Source organism: Prinia subflava, chromosome 5, assembly GCF_021018805.1.
Source record: "Prinia subflava isolate CZ2003 ecotype Zambia chromosome 5, Cam_Psub_1.2, whole genome shotgun sequence".
Lineage (NCBI taxonomy): Eukaryota > Metazoa > Chordata > Aves > Passeriformes > Cisticolidae > Prinia > Prinia subflava.
This window is the reverse complement of record NC_086251.1, coordinates 23,809,224-23,828,835: the sequence shown is the minus strand read 5'-3', so window position 1 is coordinate 23,828,835 and position 19,612 is coordinate 23,809,224. Positions and strand designations below refer to the sequence as shown.

Below are 19,612 nucleotides of genomic sequence, written 5' to 3'. Positions count from 1 at the left end.
TCCAAATAGCAGGGGCTTCTTTCCCTACATTTCTTGATAAGGGGAAGCTGAAGCTGAAGATTTAGAAATCCAAAGAGTGCATGGATGTGGGGGAAAGGATTCTTGGTTCTGGCCTGTTCAGTGGTAGGAATAATCAGTCTCACATTTGATCACAGATCTTATGCTGTTCATATGAAATACTACACTTTGAAGCATGACTTTCCCTTTCTCCTAGCAGATTGATGTTGCCCCCCCCACGATGTAGTAGCAAAACTAGTACCTGTGGGTTAGGGGTTAATTACAAACTTTCCTCAAGAACATTAAATCTTGGGTGACAAATTACAGATTGGCCAAAAAAGTGTCCATTACAAATTGTAAATAAGGTTTTTGCTTAACTGTTGCCCTTCTAGGAATTGTTTAATAAGCAAATTTGTAGCTTTTTCACTTAATATTAGAGTTTATTTAATTTAAGGTAACCATTCTTTACTTGAAACATTGTACTGCAGCATGCATAGTAGGGGAAAATAGTGTGTTTTGTATTCAAATGAAAAAAAATCAGGTTTTTTTTTTTAATATGAAGAGATGGCATGAGGTAAACTAAGTATGTTAGGTCTCAAACTGCAAAGTTTGAAGTGTTAATCTGAGTTCTTTGTTTGGCTGCATAAATTTCAGTCCAGACTGAATCATTGTTAGGTTTTTGGGGAATGCATTCAAGTTTTGAGCTTTCGAATGTATTGCACTGGTCATTACAATGTTCTAGTTAAGTAACATTACGTATTTTAAAGTAATCTTTAAACAAGGGTAACCTGAACTGGCAGCTGTGGAGTTCAATTGAAGTAATGCAAACCCTTCCTATGTCTTGAAAATGACTACTGCCATTTCCAGGTGGGAGACATCCCAGAGCCCCACCAGCACTATGGGTTTTAGCTCTGATGCTTGTGAATATATCAATTATTTTGGTGGCCATTCTTTCTCTTCATGCATTTTGGTTTTTTTCTAATACTTCAATTACATTTTCCCCTATGACTGAAGATCAGAACAATTTCCTTTGCCATTTTTGCAGGCTTACACTCTTGATTTTCTTGGTAGACCATTTGAAGTAGAATGCATCCTTGTTTCTTTCAGATGCATTGTTAAGGTGACATGTGCCTCACTGCTATGAATCTCAAACAACAATGAAGGTTTATTCCATTCTGTTTTATTTATGGGTAACTAAAATGTCCTTTTGTGTACAAATACCTTGAGAGCTGTGTTCCATCTGGATTTGCATATGGAGGTACTTTTACTAATTCATTGAAAGAGGAGTCCTCCAAGTGTTCAAATTAGAACAATACAAGACTGGGAGTTACAAACCACTATCTCAAAAAGACAATAAATGGGAGTGCTTCTCTACTACATGCCAGGACAGCCAGCTGCAAATATTCAGCTCCATTGTCATGACTTATTGGAAACTTCTAGGTCATGAGATACGAGATATTGTCTGCATGTTGTCTTGTTTTTTACATGCTTACACATGCCTGTTACAGGCTTGAGTGTATGTCCAGTCAGCATATGCATGCAAGAGATAAATCTCTGAAGCTGTTGAAGGATTGTTATAAAAATAACCTATTTTCTATTCCAGAGAAGATAACCTAATATTGCAAGCAAGTATCTGGAACCATTTTCAAATATATAATAATTAACATTAGACTGAAATAGAGAAAAATCTTCAGTGGAATTGTTTGAAAAGTAATCCAAAATTGTTTTTTCATCAATATAGCTATAATGATCTTTTGTATGTGTTCCTGAGTTATTTTGGCTATCCTTACGTATGATCTTACTTTTAAAACATCAATTCTGTTTACTGTTTACTTGAATGACTAAACTTGGGTAACATGGCAGAACGCCTTTGCATTTATAAAAGTGTATTTGCCTTTGCACATACATTTCATGATGTTTTTTGGCAGCCAGGGAACTGGAGCTCCTCTTTAACAGGTACCCCTTCCATATTGGCTGTTTAGATGAAATGGGGCATTATTCAAAAGCAGTTTGAATATATAAAGATAAAAGGAAAAATAAATTGCTAGTAAGCTTCTTGATTTCTACCTATTTTAGTCTTCTGAGTGTTCTATGAAGTCCATTTTTGCAATCTCTTCATCTGTAAACTTTGCAGCTGACACACTGGGTATCTAAACAATTGAAGATAGGAAAAATCTTTACTTTTTAAAGTTCTCTCAAAGTGATGTGACAGTTGCTGCATAAAGCTTCTAGTAAGCAATAAGGAGTTTTCAGTAGAGTGAAACAGAAATACAGGTCTATATAATGCAGCTCATCTGAGATGCTAAAAAGGGCACAGAGGCTCTAAAGGCACCGCTGCTTTTGTTCTGTGAGGGACAGAGCTATTGCAAATGCAGAAATTGTTACACTCAGTCGAGGCCTCCATCACGTCAAAAGGGAAAACATTCACTGGAATCTCATCACTTGTTAGGACAGAAACAGCACTGTTCATCTTCATGCTGTGGTTTTGATTGTGGGTAGGATTATCAAAGAACTGGAGTAACATGGGAAAATAAATATTATTGCAAGACTGTCACTTGTGTTACAAAGACATGTTGGTAGTTCAGTAGCTCTGGAAGTTACAATTTTTGCAGGAGCAGAAAACACTTAAAGCATGAAAGTTTTAGGTTTTGGGAGGGAGATGATTAAATAATATCTTTACAGATTTTTTTTAGACTGGTTTCTTGTGAGAGCAAAAGTTTTGTCATCATGCTTTACCTGTCTATCTGCTCTTTTTCTTCTTAAGCCTAACTTAGAATATTGGATTTGGCCAGATTTGGCTAAAAGAAATAGGTCTTGTTAAGGTCTCTTAAAAGTCCTCAAAATAGATAAACTGGGTGTGTGTAAACATTCACTGGAGTCAACATTCAGGCCTGTGAGGAAGCAAGAGGCAGTGACTGACCACAGATGCCACTTTTCAACACAAACAGTATCCAGAGAGGTAAGAGACTTGAGAGCAAGTGAGGGTATTTGCAAGAGTTGTGCAGGAGAGGAGAGGAAAGAATGCAGGAAAAAACCCTTGGAAGTGCTGGGTTGAGAAAAGTAATAGAAGGCAAGTTGGCATGTTTGAAAACATTTTGGTTTATTCACTCCTGAAGGTATCGAGATTCAGCCCCTTGAGATGACAAATGGGACAACACTATCCATATGGCATATGAAACCTGCGAAGAAAGAACTGTATTTTCAGTTTCTTTAAAACAGAATTGCAGCAAATTTGTTCAACACCCGTCTGTCTTAAAAGGCTTGGTTACATAAAGGATTATTAAGAAATTAATAAGTGGAACACTAATGAGAAATAATTCAGAAAACAAGTTTAAAAATTCTGTATTAAAATTGTACAAAGCAGAAGCTTAGAGAAAAAAGCATTTAGGTATATGAGTTATATTTTACATTGACTACTTTAAAAGAAAAATATGATTTTTACCTTGTATCAATTCCATTTTATAATTCAACCATGGCATAAAGCTCTTACGAAGTAACTTTATTTAAGTTTGCAAATGCCCAGAAGATAGTCGTAGGAGGTGTAGTCTGCATCACAAAACAGATAAAAGCATACTTTTACTCTCTTCTGAACTATTTGACAATTCATACAGAGAGTAACATGCCATAACTTTACATATTTTTCACTTTTTACAATGTCTGAAAAGAAAAGCACTGAAATATCATTGATGAACCCTGAACCTGCTGTCCTTTGCAATACATAACAGGAACAAGCAGGACAATGAAGAGCCTTGAGAGAATTCAGCACAGTCCTCTCACCATACCCTATGCTAATCAAACAGCTTTCCCAGCACCCTGACACATCTCCTGCAGCTGAATTTAGAGTTGTTCACTTGGGTAAGGTTCCAAATTGGCAGCCAGTCCTTTGTGCTGTAGGGCTTGGTTAAGTATATCTGTGATAAGTCTATGCAAGTTGGTATCACCTTAATTAAGTATATTATAGAGACAGAGAAGCAGCAAGCTATTCCATTTTTACATAAGTTTATTCAGTTGTGTTTCTAGCAAGACAAACTGAAATTAAATTGAAGTTCTCAGTTACAAGACAGGAATGTCCATAGCATGGCGTTCTTTGGCATGCTTTTAAGGATTTCTTGAAAAAAATGAAATTAGCTGATGAATTTTGAAATAATAGGAGAATGAATGATCAGGCAGGTTTTCAGTTAACATTAACTAAAAGTAGTGACTGCAGGGTAAAATGCAATCTCCTTACTCCTTTCAGGTGAGAAATTAATCAGCACCCAATGAAAATGCCCATCCAAGTGCAGGTATGAGCCAATGTTCAGATGGCAGGAAGTAAGGTTACCTAAAATGACAAAATTCCAAAGGTCTTTTTGAGTCAAACCAACATTTTTCAGGCTTCCAAGAAAAGGAAGTTGGTAAGAAAGATACAAATAACAAATGTTTTTAAAAGGGCTTTAAATTAGAATAAATTTGAAAAGTAGACAGATGGTAAGGTTATGCCAAATCACAAAAATTATATAAGTTCTGAGAGCTATAAAGTGATTAAAGCATATTGGGATGCTGTGGCAAAGCTAAGTTATGCTTTTTGTAACACACAGAGCTCTTTTCAGTATTTAAAAAGTATTCAGTGTGTCTCCTGGAAATTGAAACTGTGTTACTGATGTATTAGTGATCAGCATATCCAAAAACGTAATAAATACGAACTAGATGGTACAATTAGCATGGGTCATCTGAATTAAAATCAATTTCAGTCCAGGACCTTCCTCCAGAGCATGTTGTTATGGTAGGAGTGTTTTCAGTATTGCAGTACTTTATGACTCTTGAAAAACACCCAATCTTTGGTTACTCGGTGAAGTAAAATCCAAAACAGGATTAAGCTACAGAACTCTGGGGGAGAATTTTTTAGGTTATTCCAAACTGAAAAATAGCACCTGGAATCATATGAAAGTTAAGCTATAAGTAGAATTATAGTGACAAATTTTGACAGCTGTAAAAGTAAAATAAATCACATCAGGAGAAGGAACTTGAAATATTGCTGACATGTAAGTTATGTATAACAACTCTAGAGGTATCTTCCGACCTAATAATTCTACTATTATGTTATCAGATGTCAAAATTGTACCACCACTGAGCAGGGATTTAGACCTGATTGACATAATGGTGTGATTAAAACTACTAACAGGAGAAAAATACATAAACATTAGTATGGATTATTACCTTTTATGGCTTATCTATTACTTAACAAAATACATCTGTCAAGTAGAAAAAACTCAAATATTTTACAAATCAGACAAAATGTAGCTAACAACAGAAGTGTGGATTAAAAATTCATTCTGTATTTTTAACTAGGTTTCATTATCTTCAGTTGAAAATTCATATGAATCAGCAGTGTGAGTTACCATTTTCTAATGTATCTGCTTGTCTATTGATCTGACTGACTTTTGGTTATCTCCTGTATCATTGATTTTGATTGCAGCTTATTTCTGCGTAAAATAGAACAATATCCTGCTGTCCAAAAAAGGATAACAGTTTTCTAAAGTATGTTGAAAATAGGACACGCTCATTGCCTATTAGGAATCTTTTCACAAATACTGAAAAAGGGATCAGTAGGGTAAGAATGCTGTCTCTTGGCTGTGTCTGGCTGTTGCAGAGAGTTGTTTCCTCCTTCAGGGTCACTAAAGAGTTACTCTACATTTGTTTTGTCCAGTGCAAAAGCAAACAGTTGCTGTAAGCTTTCCTTTCATTGCATTTATTATCTCATACTTTGAAAAGTGAATGAAGACTAATAGGGAGTTTTTCCTTTATTTGGATATGATAATATAGGTAATACAATCTAGAGACTTGCCATAAGGTTTTCTGAAATTCATATCTGTGTGTTTGATTATGTAGATGATAATTGTATGTAAGCAATTAACAAACTACAGCATCATTGAAATAGCCATGACCATATTTATGATCTGTTTAGTAATTTTTTTGAAGACAGCACTCAACCTACTAGTTAATTTTGAACTATCAAATTGTTTTTCCTTAATGGAATACATTTTGTTTGTTTCTGAATTTGATTTGCAGCAAGTCTTGCAGCTTCATTACTATTCAAACAGCATGTCACATAGAGCTGAAAGCTGAAATCTGATTATTTTTTCACAATTTTCTTTGATAGTCTGTGATTTTGGTATACTTGAATATAGTTTACTATATATGCTGAGAGTTTTCCTAGTTCTTTCTGGCGAATTTCATTTTCTTCAAAACCTTAAGATAGCCTAGGGAAATTTTTAGAATTCATCCTTTAAATAGGATGGAACAATATATTGAGTGCTTTTCAGGGTAGGAATGTCAAATAGTAGGTCAGAGTGCTCAATCACCTTTATCAATAGCAAGATTTTACAAATCACTGTCTTTACAGACCAGCATATTTATTCACAGAATTTATTTATTAGTCACAGAACAAAGTTTAAAAGCTTATCAGTGATGCTGTACTTAATAAAAATACACCTTTTTTACGCAGCTTTGCATCACCTGCTTTTTCCCCTAAAAAGGTTTGCAGCAAATTTCCTTCTCTAACTTAAGATGGAAATCTTTTCTTCCTTCTCTTGGCTAAGGCTGCAATTGTTTTATTTGCCACCCTGTTTCTTCTCCCATTGTCAGCTGAGAGGAAAAACATAAAAAGAATGGAACCTCAAGCATTCTTTCATCCCAAGCTAAACTTTTATTGTCTAAACTTTTGCCTGATACTTCACATCTGCACCAGATTTAGCACTTCTCTGGCTTCATGCTGCTTTTCTTTATTGCGGCTTTCTGAAGTCATACTAATAAAGTATTATCCACCATATTATAAGATTTAAATGCTCAATATTTTTTGCTGAATTTATGAACTTTTATTAGATCTTTTCCTGTGAGTGTGATATAATAGATGATAAAAATATGAACTGGCTTCTTGAATTAAAAAGAATCATCCATATCTGTAGTATGGGAAATTCTTCCAAAGAATCCCTTACAGTGATGGTGTACAGTGCAGTGATGAAATACTGACATATAGGTACATCTTGGAAGGTAGATTTTCAAATCTGGTAAGAATGAGTTGAAAATACACCTGAGCATAACAAACATTCCTTATTTAAATAACTATATATCAGAGAGTTACTGCAGAATTTTGACTAGTCTTTAAAAAAAAACCTTTGGGATCTTTTAACTGTTCTTAAACTCATTATTCTTTCCCTGAATTGATTTTTTCAGCATTAAGATTTACTTGGTCATCAACAATTATATGAGTTTGATTTGCTTATATTTAAAGCAGTTTTTTTTCCTGGCTGGTGAGCACTAAAGGGAGAACTAACCATCTTTGCCAGTAAATACTTCAGACAATGGAAACATTATTTTGAAGGAAATAAGCGCACTAGAAATATTAGCTGAAATGTTCAATGCTTTAAAAATGTAATGCTTTGTTTTATATTGTCATGTATTATAATTTATTTCAGTATGTGAATGAATAGCTTTGAATTATCAGTTATGTAGACAGTTGTGTTTGTGTAATTTGTAAAAGCTCTTAAAAGATGTTTGGCGGCAGTTAAGCCTTGAATTAAAATCCTGTCTTAACCATCTGTATATTCTACTGTAGTTAATATTTGAAACATAACAAATTCTTAACTGTATGTACAACACATACTTATATAGTGCTTGTGTTTTCCATGATCTTTTTAATTTGCTGCTTCATAGTTTAAGGTCTTGAAGACAGGAATTGTCTTGCTCCTCTTCAAACAACAGAGTAGCTAATTCAGTGGTTATAATGATGTCTGAAATGCTGAAATTTACTGCAATAAAAATGTCAAAGGAGCGGCAGAGCTTTACTTTTTAAACAATTTCTTATGCCTTAAAATATTTCTTTGTTTAATTTTTAAATGAGTAACTGAATTTTAAACATTTTAGATAGTCTGTCCGGATAAGCCTTCGCACACAGTAATGGCATAGTTATATATAAGAAGGTATCAATATATAAACAGAAACACATTTTATATTTTATTAACTACCAGCTGCTAAGAATTCTGCTTGAATGCATTGTTAGATAAAGTTTGTATATAAATCTAGTCTAAAGCTGTGATTTTTATCAGATTTGTTAATTCTGTTTCTGAAGAAGTTGAGCAAGGATTTTGAAATTGAAGATGCAGATGAGTTGATATGTTTGAGCTATTATTTGCCAATGATAAAGCTTGTTAATAAACTACTTGACTCATCTTAGTATGTATTTTAAAACAGGTGAGGCTAATGACAAGGACGTTCAGGTGGTGGAACTTCCCATTGTTGACAGCTTACACCCACGGCCACCCTACTTGCCCTTGGCTGTCCCTGAAGACTTGGCTGATAGACTAATTCGTGTACATGGGGATCCTGCAGTGTGGTGGGTCTCACAGTTTGTGAAATACTTGATTCGTCCACAGCCTTGGCTAGAAAAAGAAATAGAGGAAGCCACAAGGAAACTTGGTTTCAAACATCCAGTGATCGGGTGGGTATTTAGTTTTCTTTTTAACTGTCTGTGCTTTAGTATGTGTATATAGTGATTCGTGTTCAGGAAAAATTGTTTTATGATGATAATCAGAGTCTTGAAGTATTCTGTGGGGAGAGAGGGTGATTTCTGGATGAACCTCATATTTTTTAACTGTTCATAATACAAGTTGATTACAAGTACTTCAGCACACTTGTCTACCTGTATTTGGAGAGATATATAAAAGGCAGCTCAATAGAAGGTTTTTTAACACATCCTTCCACATCTGGTAATAGAAAATTTCATTAATATAATTGCCTTACTGCTTGTATTCCAGGCACTTTACTGTCTGTGTCTTCTTTCCAGTGCCTATAGCTTTAACATTTAAGGAAAGAAGGCTAAACCTACATTTTACATGCCACAATTCACAACTGATTTTATCACTGGGTACATATGAACATGGTATGTGCCTTTACCTTTCCTGCTGCTGTTTTCACAGTTGTAGTTTCTCAGTGATGCTGGTGACTTGGAAAGGACTGTGTGGGGAGATACGGGGAGAAGGAAAAAAAGCAGTGAAAAGCAGCTATTGGGAGAAAGGTTTTTCCATCATGTAGTGTGAAAAATGTTGCTACTGCTGTGCAGACTCTTCTTCCTTATGCCAGAATTTCCTTCAGTCCTTAAGCTTTCTTCTTCTAGGAGTACACAGTAGGTTGTCCAAATGTTAGTTGGCTTTTGACATTGAGCCAGTAGGGCACTTCACTGCTGCTGTATCTGAAGACTTGTTACGTTTCAAGGAGGTCAAAAAATCAATTTGTAACTACCTTAATTCAAACTAGTCATTATATGGTGCAAATATTCCCATTTTCCTTTTGACCTGTATTGATCAAGCATTATCTATCTACAGTAGATAACTTAACCTTGTGCACAAAAGGAGTGCCACCTTATATGCTGTAATTCAATGTCCTCCATTCCTTTCTTTCAGTTACCCTTTGCCTTCCTTGTCAGATTATTGTATTGCTTTTGAGAACAGACTAACGTCTTATTGTCAGTGTGTCTCGATGGGCACCGATGAGTTTTAATCCCTCCTTGTTTTATGTACGGATTCAATTCAAAATTTCATTTGCTAAAGCGTGTGTAGTATTTGTAAGTGTAATTCCTAGTTCCTCCTTTTTTCCAGCATTCACGTGCGAAGGACAGACAAAGTAGGGACAGAGGCAGCGTTCCACCCCATCGAGGAGTACATGGTGCACGTGGAGGAGAGGTTTGAGCTGCTGGCTCGCAGGATGCACGTGGATAAAAAAAGAGTGTACTTGGCCACAGACGACCCTTCATTGTTGCAAGAGGCAAAATCAAAGTAAGATGAATTATGTTTATATTACAGTTCCTTCCTTATGGTTAGCTTTACAGTTTCTGACTATTGTGCACCACAAGTTCTAGTATAATTTTTTAACCCTTTGTTCAGTTAAGACTGCATTCCATTTTCCAGTGATTTTGATTTTTCTCTCAGATAGGCTTTTTTGGGATTTTTTTCTCCCAAGTAAGGTTTTCAAAGCCTAATGTTAAAAATCTAGAAGAGTTGAGCAAGATATATGTGGCTGTGCAAAAGCAAATCAATGCTGCAGAAGGCAGGTAAATAAAAATAATATACATATAAGTAATATAAATATAAATAATAAACACACAAATTCCTATTGAACATACATCTTAAAAAGAAACTACTTAGAAATATTGTAAAAACTGGTTAATATATTAAGAAGTATATAAAATCTGTTCAAAAAATACCTCTCTTTGCACAGTTGCCTGGGGAATTTTTATAAGTGGGTTGAAATGTTTATGATGAAGCTCCTCCCTCTTTCAGAAAGACTTCTGTAGTGATAACATAGAGGCCTTTCATCCTACATGTTGAGTAAATTTTTCCTTAAATATAGGTGGGATTCTCAAATTCTTACAGTGTCTTCATCCCTTTTTTTCACTCTGTATCCTAGCTGCCTAGAACGTGGATACACAGTAAACATTAATTTACTCCTACATAGCTTGTATTTCCTTGTAAATTAATTAATTCTTTCTAAAATCAAAGCAGTTTAGTGGTAAATTTTTGAACTGTTCTATTCTTGGTTACATCCTTGGAAAAGTATATAAGATAACATATGACATAGCAGATTTTCTTTGGCATATGCAAGGTAAGCAGAAAATTATTTTGTTGTAGAAGCATTTTCTACAGGATTGCAAACCTGTCTGTTTCAACGGTGCTGTTTCTGTTTTTCTGTCATATCTATCAAAGGCTGGTGTTTAACATTATGGTGTTTTGTAAAAACTAAATGAACAAACTCAACTCCAGATGATGGCAACATAATCCTTCTGGTTTTGTATGTGTAGAGGCAAGAACAATAGCAGAAACAATTATAGCATTGAAAGTGCAAATCTAAACAATGAAAAGACAGATAATACAAAGTTGAGGTTATAATATTTAATTCATTATATTGTCCTAAATAACTTTAATAACTGTTTGTAACAGTTTATATTCAGAATTCAATATTGATGTAACAATCTTATGCATTTTTCTTTATTTTTGTTTAACTTTCAAACCTGGGCATTCTTTGTGAATAATAATGAGATGCTCTACCTGTGTAAACATATCACCCCAAGTTTTTAATAGCAACAAAAAATAATTGTAGAATTGTAACTTATTCAGTAAAACAGTACTGAATTTTATTAAGAACTACAACTCAAGTCCATTCTAAATCATAATTTTACTTTAATATGTTAAGACACAGGTCAGTCAAACAGCATTAATTTTATGTTTTCTTCATCAAAGGCATAGAATCTGTAGGTATTGAAGAATTTTTAGGTGTTGCTGCTGCATTTTCAGGTCACAGCTTACACTGGAAGATAATTTCCTATGTTGCTTGCACCCTACTGTTGCTTGCAGCAAGATGCCTTGAGTGGAAGGCGTTTGAAACTTCCTGTGATTTCACAGAAGGCAAGATGCAGTTTGATGTCTGGGCATTTAATAGTATCTGAAGGCAGGTTAAGGTCATGTTTTGGCAGCAAAGAAGCTTTTCTTTCTCTTCTTGTGAAATAGGCTATAAATTGGTTTACGCTTGTGACAAAAATGTTCTAGTCACATTGAACTACCCAGCTTTGATAGGAACAGCTGTCACATTGCGGTAGCTTCTGTTGCATCCATTATTTGGTGCAATAATATTAGTAAGTATAAGATACTGTATCTCTCCACAAGAGAGTGACTGGCTGTCAAACAGCGTTGGCATTTAAGTAAAGAAATTTTAGCCAACATTCACATGAATAGGCATGTTGTTTCTAGCAAGAGACGTATTTTAAACTATTCGTAGTCATGAAAACAGAAATGTTTTGACTTTAAGTTTCCAAAACTTCCCTTGCAGTCAGATGTCTACAAACTGCAAGTACAGAAGTAAAGATAGTGCAGTCACTACCAGCAGTTTGTAGAGTGTTTGTGTTCTATTTCCAAAAGAAGGAAAGAAGTGATAAATTTTCAGACTTAGGATCATATAGAACAATTTCAGTAGAGCGTAGCAGGGTTGAGAGTTCAACAACTGTAATGAACAGGGGATTAAAACATTTGACAGCTTCTGGTAAGCAGAGGTCATGGTATTTATCTTGGGTAAGTGATGTGTTAGGGATGGTGTAAATTGCTTTTTCTTTGGTTGATTTAATAATTTTCACATGCAAGTTATTGAATGTCTAGTATATGTGTTTCTAGTCTATAATACTACTTGCAGTATCTTCACTCTTCAAGGTATTCAAAATAATACAGATGATATATACCTAAATTCTTAGGAGGCCTTATTTAATATATTTCTGGTTTGTATATGAACCTATTTAGGTGTCTTTCTGTTGTATATGAGCACCAAAAATTCAACAAATCACATTCTTCCTTCCAGAATGTTTACCTCTAAAGTCATCTGTATTTTCTTTTTTCTCCTTTTTTTACTGTTTATTTACTTCCACAGTATCAGGTTAATGTCTTTGCTCCCTTTCTGCTATGTGTAGTTTGGCTAACCCTCCCACTGCCCCAAGTCATAGCATGCCTGATAGATAGAATTCAGCAGTGCTTCAAAGTACTAGAATCTGATGAACAGCTCATATATTTTCCAATTTTTTTCAGAGCAAGACCTGAGAAAACACATTATTTTTTACTTGATCTGTTGACACGTACTCCCAATCTTCTTTCAGGGGGAAGAAAATTTTCAGTGCCTGTTCTGGACACTTCCACAGGCCTAGCAAATGAGGACAGGAGCCTTGCTTTGCACCTGCAGTGATGAGCTGTAGTTACACAAGGAGCTGATCAGCTTCTGAAGCCAGTGGAAACTTGAAACAGTCCCTTAACTGTGCTTGATTTGTGTCCTTATCTGAGGCTGTTAGGTGAAGGAAGGAAAGATGTTTAACTATCTTCTCCCCACCTTCTTTTGATTTCTCAATTTCCTTTGCTCATAAGAGGGAAAAAAAATAAAATTCTTCCTGACCTTTAGATAGATTTCAGGAGTCTTGTAGATAGCTTTAGAAGAAGTGGGAATTATTTTTAGATATGTGGAAGAGATATACACAATCTCTATGTAATCCATTACAAAGAAAACAGAGTTGTGCCAGTTTCCATTATTTGGTTTTATCTTTGAGCAGACCGCCCAAGGAAGTGTCTCTGGAGGTATTTAAAAGTTGTGTAGCACTTTAGGGACGTGGTTTAGTGGTGGACTTGGCATTGCTGGGTTTATAGTTGGACTCAATGGCCTTAAAGGTCTTTTCTAACTTAAATGATTCCACGATTCACAATCTGGGCCTTTCCTGTTTCAGAGAAGAGACTGTGAGAAAAGCTAGAAGGCATCCTACACAACATTGTGTTTTGGTGATTCTGTCAATAAAAATATGACAACTTACTACATATGAATCATTTTCTACACATTCAGGAATCCTAATAAAAGCATTGTGCCGAAGTTCTACTTAAAAAAGAAAAAAAAATTCTCCAAAAACCTAAAATGTAAGCATTATATTAATCGTAATATAAATATAGATGGAAAAGGGAATGGAAGGAAGCAAGAGCTAACTATAGAACTTTGATAGTTTCACTTCCTTTATTCTTTGCAGTCATTGTGGCAAGAATAGCTTCAAATAAAATCTCAAGCACTGTAGTGAGTGGGAAGGAGAATTAAACCTCTCCTGGTGCAGGAACTCAGTGGGCCACATACAGCTGGAGAGGAGTGTGCACCTGGCCTTTTCCTGTATTGTTCTTTATACTCTGCTTTCAGCCTCAATTGGGGATAGGATAGAGGACCAGAAGATTCTTTGGTCACACTGAGCATGGCTGCTTTTCACTCACATCTTAAAAGAAGCCTCTTTTCCCAGGCATTGTGTGTGGGAGACAACATAAAAGTGCTTGTTTGAAAAGTTCAACATGTGAGTGGATAAATTACAAGCTTTGATGATTGTTTTGACGAGGGGCTCTGAAACCATTGGTGAGATGAATTTGGATCAACTTTATAAAATGGAATTGAAGACCAGATCTAAAAGCATCTCGACTGTTTCCAGATTAATGGAAAGAAGGAGAACATTTTAAATGTATGCCTAATAAAGACGTGTAAATAATTCTGACCTTTTGCTTTTTGCCAGATCAGATATGACACTTTTTTCCTTGTGCTTCATTCCTTAAAGTTATTAGAGTGATCTTTTGATAATAAAAAAATCAGATTCTTCTTTTGTGAAGAAGAGAAGTTCTTTTGTGTCTGCTTAGCCATATGGATTCTGATTTTTGAAGTCTGAAGGAAGTGATTAATCTTGATATTCCTGATACCAAGAACTTGCAAAGGGTCTGCCAATATCTTTACCACGTTGGTTGTCTGTAGAAATGCCATCTTCTGTTAAATGTTCTTCATGTTGCTCCACTCCCAGTTGTTTACTGAGATAAGGCTGATGCTGAGCTCTGTTTCTCAGCTAGTTCTCAGAGTATGATGTCTTTCCATTTGGTCTGTACTTCTTCCTTCTTTTAAAAAATACAAATATGATTAACACAATGGAAATTAGAATATGCAACAAATATTGTGGTGTCATCTGTTGTGTTTTGAGAGCTGGTTAAATATTGACAAAAATGTTAGACACAAAAAGATCAGAAATAAAATTAAAATTGTGAAAGAGTTCTTACTGAAAAAACTATTTTTAGCTTCATATAAGCTTCTGTAATTTCTCAGAAGAAGAATTTTAAGTTATTCTAATACTATTTCCACCTTCTCTTCCTTTTTTCTGTTGGTTTTCTTTTGTTTTTTTATTGTTTGTAATGTTGTAGGAACTTTCCCTGACACTGATGATCAGGTGCACCCTTTAAAGTTGTCCCATGCATTCCACATCAAAAGTGGACATTTTGCTTTCAGTTTTTCGATTTACCCTTGAGATAAATTTGCTGATTTGGTAGTCACAAAAGGCAGCTATATTTGACCATTTCACTTTTGAATATAGTTTCTCTGTATTTTTAACATTAAAATGGAATGAATTCGGCACGTTATTTATATTACCTCTCTTGCTCTCTTATATAATGTATTTATTTATATTTGCAATGAAGTTACAAATTTGAAAAAAAAAAAAAGCTCTTATATATATAGTTTTGTTTTATGATAAGCCATATAGTTGAAATTTTGTAGTTGCCTGGTTAGTCATGTGAGTGACTTCATGATTGAAATATAATGGCTATGTAACAGCAATGTAGTTACCACCTTTGTTACATCTGTAATAATTTTCTTGGTAGGAGGCTGACTGAAAATTTGGTTGATTTGTGCTCCTTTCCACAGTTTTGTTCAGATTTCAGTTCCCCAGTACAGAAGTGTAAATATTTTGAGAAAGACCATTTTTCCAATATTTTTTAAAAGGATTTGATTTTTTGAAGTTATTGTTACATTATAAAATATTTTATTTTAATATAATATGAACTAAGGTTTCATATTAAAAAAAAATATATTTTGCCTTATAGTAGTACTAATTTTTTTTGTAATAAGTCAAGAAAAGTGTATTGGCATGGAATTTTACATTTATTTCCTTTTGACCAGTGAATTGCAAAATTTGTTCTCCATATGGCCTTTTTTTAAAATTTTCATTAGTTAACATGCACTTATTTAATATGTCCCTTTTACAGGTGACTGATTTTTTTGCAACGTCCTGATCAGTATCTAATAGTATGGTAATAAATGTAACCTAGTAAAGTCAGAATCCCATATCCCATTTAGCAGCAGAGAAAACTCAGTGGTCAGAGTATATTTCATCTGAAGTCAGCATCATTTGCAGAATGTGGTATATACTTCCTGATATTTCTTTCACTTCTACTTTGTTATGTATTAGACAGACTTACAGGATCTTTGTATTTAATTATTCTTTCTAGATAAAGAGAGAGCATGCTTGGAGGCAGCAGTGACATTCTAGAGGATTCAGAGAAATTGTAATGAATTCCCTGTAAAGCAGAGACCCACTTAAAATGAATTAACAACTCTATCTTGCAGCAGAGGTAATGCTTCTTAAAAAAAATAAACAGAACCCTGCTATTAACTGTGTATTGTATTTTCACAGGTACCCAAATTATGAATTTATCAGTGATAACTCCATATCGTGGTCAGCAGGACTCCATAACCGATACACTGAAAACTCCCTGAGAGGTGTCATTCTGGATATTCACTTTTTGTCTCAGGCAGACTTCCTGGTCTGTACATTTTCATCCCAGGTAAATTGCAATGCAGAGACAATGTTGATTATATGTACTAGTTCTGAATCTTAGTTTTCTTCATACTTCTGTTTATAAAAATCTGTTCTAAGATTAAAAGCACAGGAAAAAAATCACCAAGGAGTATTTTGTGGCTAATACGCTGATCCAGCTTATTCACATATGGCAAGACACAATTTCTATCAGATTGAATGTTTTTTACTTGCTGTTGTAAAATTCTCTTGGGTGACACAATCACACATGATTGTACTGTTAGATGGAAGTGGACGCAAAAGTCAAACGGTAAATTCACTTAAAAACTTAATGTTTTCCATATCCTCAAATGTAATTTTCTGCTGCACTGTAATGGCAAATAGGTAAAAACCACAATATTAATATCAATAGGTGGTCAATACAGTGATATATTGACCTTGGCAGAATTCTTAATAAAATTGCCATAGCAAGAAGACAGCAAAACCACAAAAAGTATAGAAAAGCCTCTCATCCCTAAATCATGCTTGTGGATACATTTTACCATTCACCACATCCTGTAGAGAGAATGACATTTTATAGCATATTTAGAAAGTTATTAGTACAGGCTGTTTCAGACAAAAGACCTGAGTGAAATCCAAAGTAAAAATCCTCACTAAGAAGAGCTGTGAGGAGCCATCCACTTTAATAATAATGTTTGATTTAGCTGAAGCACATCCAGTGCACACATATCACAGTGAAAGAAACAAAACCTGTGGCTGTATGTCTTAAATGCCACACATGCATTGGTATAGAGACAGTTCATAGTCTGAAGGAAGAATTATGTAGCTTTGGATAAAAACTTAATGAAAAATCTGTAGCATTTTCTGCTGTTATTATATTCAGATAGCTGTGTTAAAAGTGATAAGTGTTTGCTTTAAGTAAAACCCTGGGTATAAACATACTTTCACTACAGCTCTAAATGGCTTGGCCAGAATATCTTGTAATTGAATTTTAAGTGTTGGAGTCATTTTGAAAGAAGAATATGTGTTTAAAATACATCAGTACAGTTGTATACAGGGGATACGGGTTGATCAGGACCTCTGGAGGGCATCTGCTACAACCCCCTTTGAGGTACATGGTGTCTTGGAGCTCAACTCTCATTCTCTTTCACCATGCATTTGACACTAGACTTGTTTATTTGGATAACATATTTGGTTTTCCAGAGCTGCAGAAAATTCTACTGAAGTACATTAGATCCAATATTAGAGTGTTACTATCCATAGCTGGACTATGAATTCGGTCCAGTATTTTACTTAATTTATTCTAGGCAATTTATTGTGCTTTAATAATTCAAACTCCTCAATAATAGTTTAATACCAGTTTTTCTGGGCATGCAACATTGTGGATCTCTACAGAATCTTCATATATTGGGCTTTTCTAAGGTCTGTTGCAAGTTTTCTCATTATTCATAAAGTTTCCTTTTAAGGGGTTTAAAATGTGATTCTCTTATCTCTAACATTTGAAATGCCATCCTTGTCCTTTCACCAATAAAATAAAGTATTTGATAGTTACTTTGGTATTGAAGATAAGCAAAATAAGGCGCTTAATGAGCATCTTTTGTCCAAAAGGTATGAAGAGAAAGTAAGGTTAAAAATGTTTTCTTATTTATTTCCATTGTGGTTTTGGACTTTCTCATTAATCAATTCTATGCTGACTTTTTTTTTCCATTTTTCCAAAAGGACTCTAAACTCCATTACAGAGGTATTAAGAGAAAATGATGCTATACGTGAATAGAATCAGGAATTCCCCTGTATTGATTGGATTTTATGGTGCTGAAAATAAAAGAACACTGGTAGAAGTTGAAGAATAGGTATTTGCTTAGTTAAGGAATTAGTCCTACCATGTAATGGAGAGTCAAGGAAAGCAACCTACCTTGGCACTACATTTCAGCAGTGTCACATTAATTGAATAGACTATTTAATTTTATAGAAAAGCCACATGGGAGTTACACAAATCATAACTCAGTAGGAGAGTTAAGATTACGTGTTAGAACAAAGACTTTTTCTTGTCTCTTCAGTCTTCATTGAGATGAAGTCATAGCTCCCTCTGACTGACATTTCCTTCCAGAATTTATTAGTCTTGGTATTTTTCATTGTACAGGTAAGTATACAGGCTGCAGAACAAGGGATCTAGGAATAAAAAAATAGGGGGCTGGCTTTAGCTATATTTCTGCTGGTGGATGTTTTGCCTGCTGTCCTCAACAGTTTACAGTTTAGTCTCCCAGGTTTGGTGCTACAAAGAAAACAGTTGCTGAGAGGATATGTTGAATGTTTTATGTCAGATATGCAGGACACACTTATTAAAGGCATTTCTACTGAAAAGATTTAAAATCTTTGTAGTGTGTATTGTGTATGTCTGCTTCCAGGGGTACACAGACATGCAGACAACAAAACAAAGCTATAAAATAAATAGCCTTTTGCAAATATATGGGTAATCAAATTTGTTTCTATATTGTGGTGGGTAACAGGTACTTTGAAATAATTAACTTCAGCCTGATCTTCTGAAAGGTACTTCTGAAAAGTTATTTTGAAGTTCAGATGCAGAGGGATAAAAGGAAATCTATTACATTTTTAAAGCAAATGCCTCTCTCAAAGGAGCTAAGAAAGTACAAATACGTCTCGTATGACTGATCAAAGTTCTATTCACTGTATCTTCAAAGGGAGAAAATAAAAGCAAAATCAAAATCAAGCTTTACTATATTAACATAGACTGAAAATTATGAAAAAGCTCAAATGCTTCTTCATATTGAAGAAATCTGCTGTATTGTTAATCAGTCTTTATCAAACTTGTGCAAAATCAGAGAAAGACACTGTAATGGAGGTCAGAAGTCAGAAAACCCACAGTAGCCGAGTCAGACACCTGACAGAGAAAAGCTTTCTAGTCAGTTGTTGAAAAAAATATCTTTTTTAATATAGTGATAAGCTTTTGTGTCTCTGGCAACTCTGGGAAATACAACGTAATTCTGATGTGGGGCCATCTGTTCAATCTGAAGAAAATTCCCTTCATGAAATGGGATACAATGACAAATAAAAATGCATCTTTCTCCTCTCTGACATAATCATTGTCTTGATGGAATTCAGTTTCGTTTATTTGTCTTCTAAGTTGTCAGTAGTCACAATTCTATTACTCTTCTAATATAAACAGATTATATATTTTAAAATATATTTTAATATATTTTAAATCCTTGGTACTGTTTTTAAAACCTTATGGTACTGTTTGATTGTGAAAATTTCCTTTAGAAAAGTAAATGCAAGGCCTCATCATTGCAGGATAAATTTAAAAACGTAAATTCTAAAGATTCAAAGGGAAGCAAATACAATTTTTAGTAGTAGTTGTAGAAAAAAAAAACTGTATTGCTTTTACATTTGATTGGTTACAGATCATTAATTTAAAAAAGCAGAATTGCTAGTGTTCATGTA

General features: G+C 34.4%; 1 protein-coding gene across 1 annotated transcript in view; it reads left to right on the top strand.

Moving 5' to 3' along the window:
• Nucleotides 1-19,612, top strand: part of FUT8 (fucosyltransferase 8) — a 66,221-nt gene that overhangs the window by 35,705 nt on the left and 10,904 nt on the right. Inside the window, exons 7-9 of the mRNA XM_063398381.1 lie at nt 8,227-8,473; nt 9,630-9,806; nt 16,031-16,181. Coding sequence (XP_063254451.1) covers nt 8,227-8,473; nt 9,630-9,806; nt 16,031-16,181 — 575 coding nt within the window. The remainder of the gene's footprint in view (nt 1-8,226; nt 8,474-9,629; nt 9,807-16,030; nt 16,182-19,612) is intronic.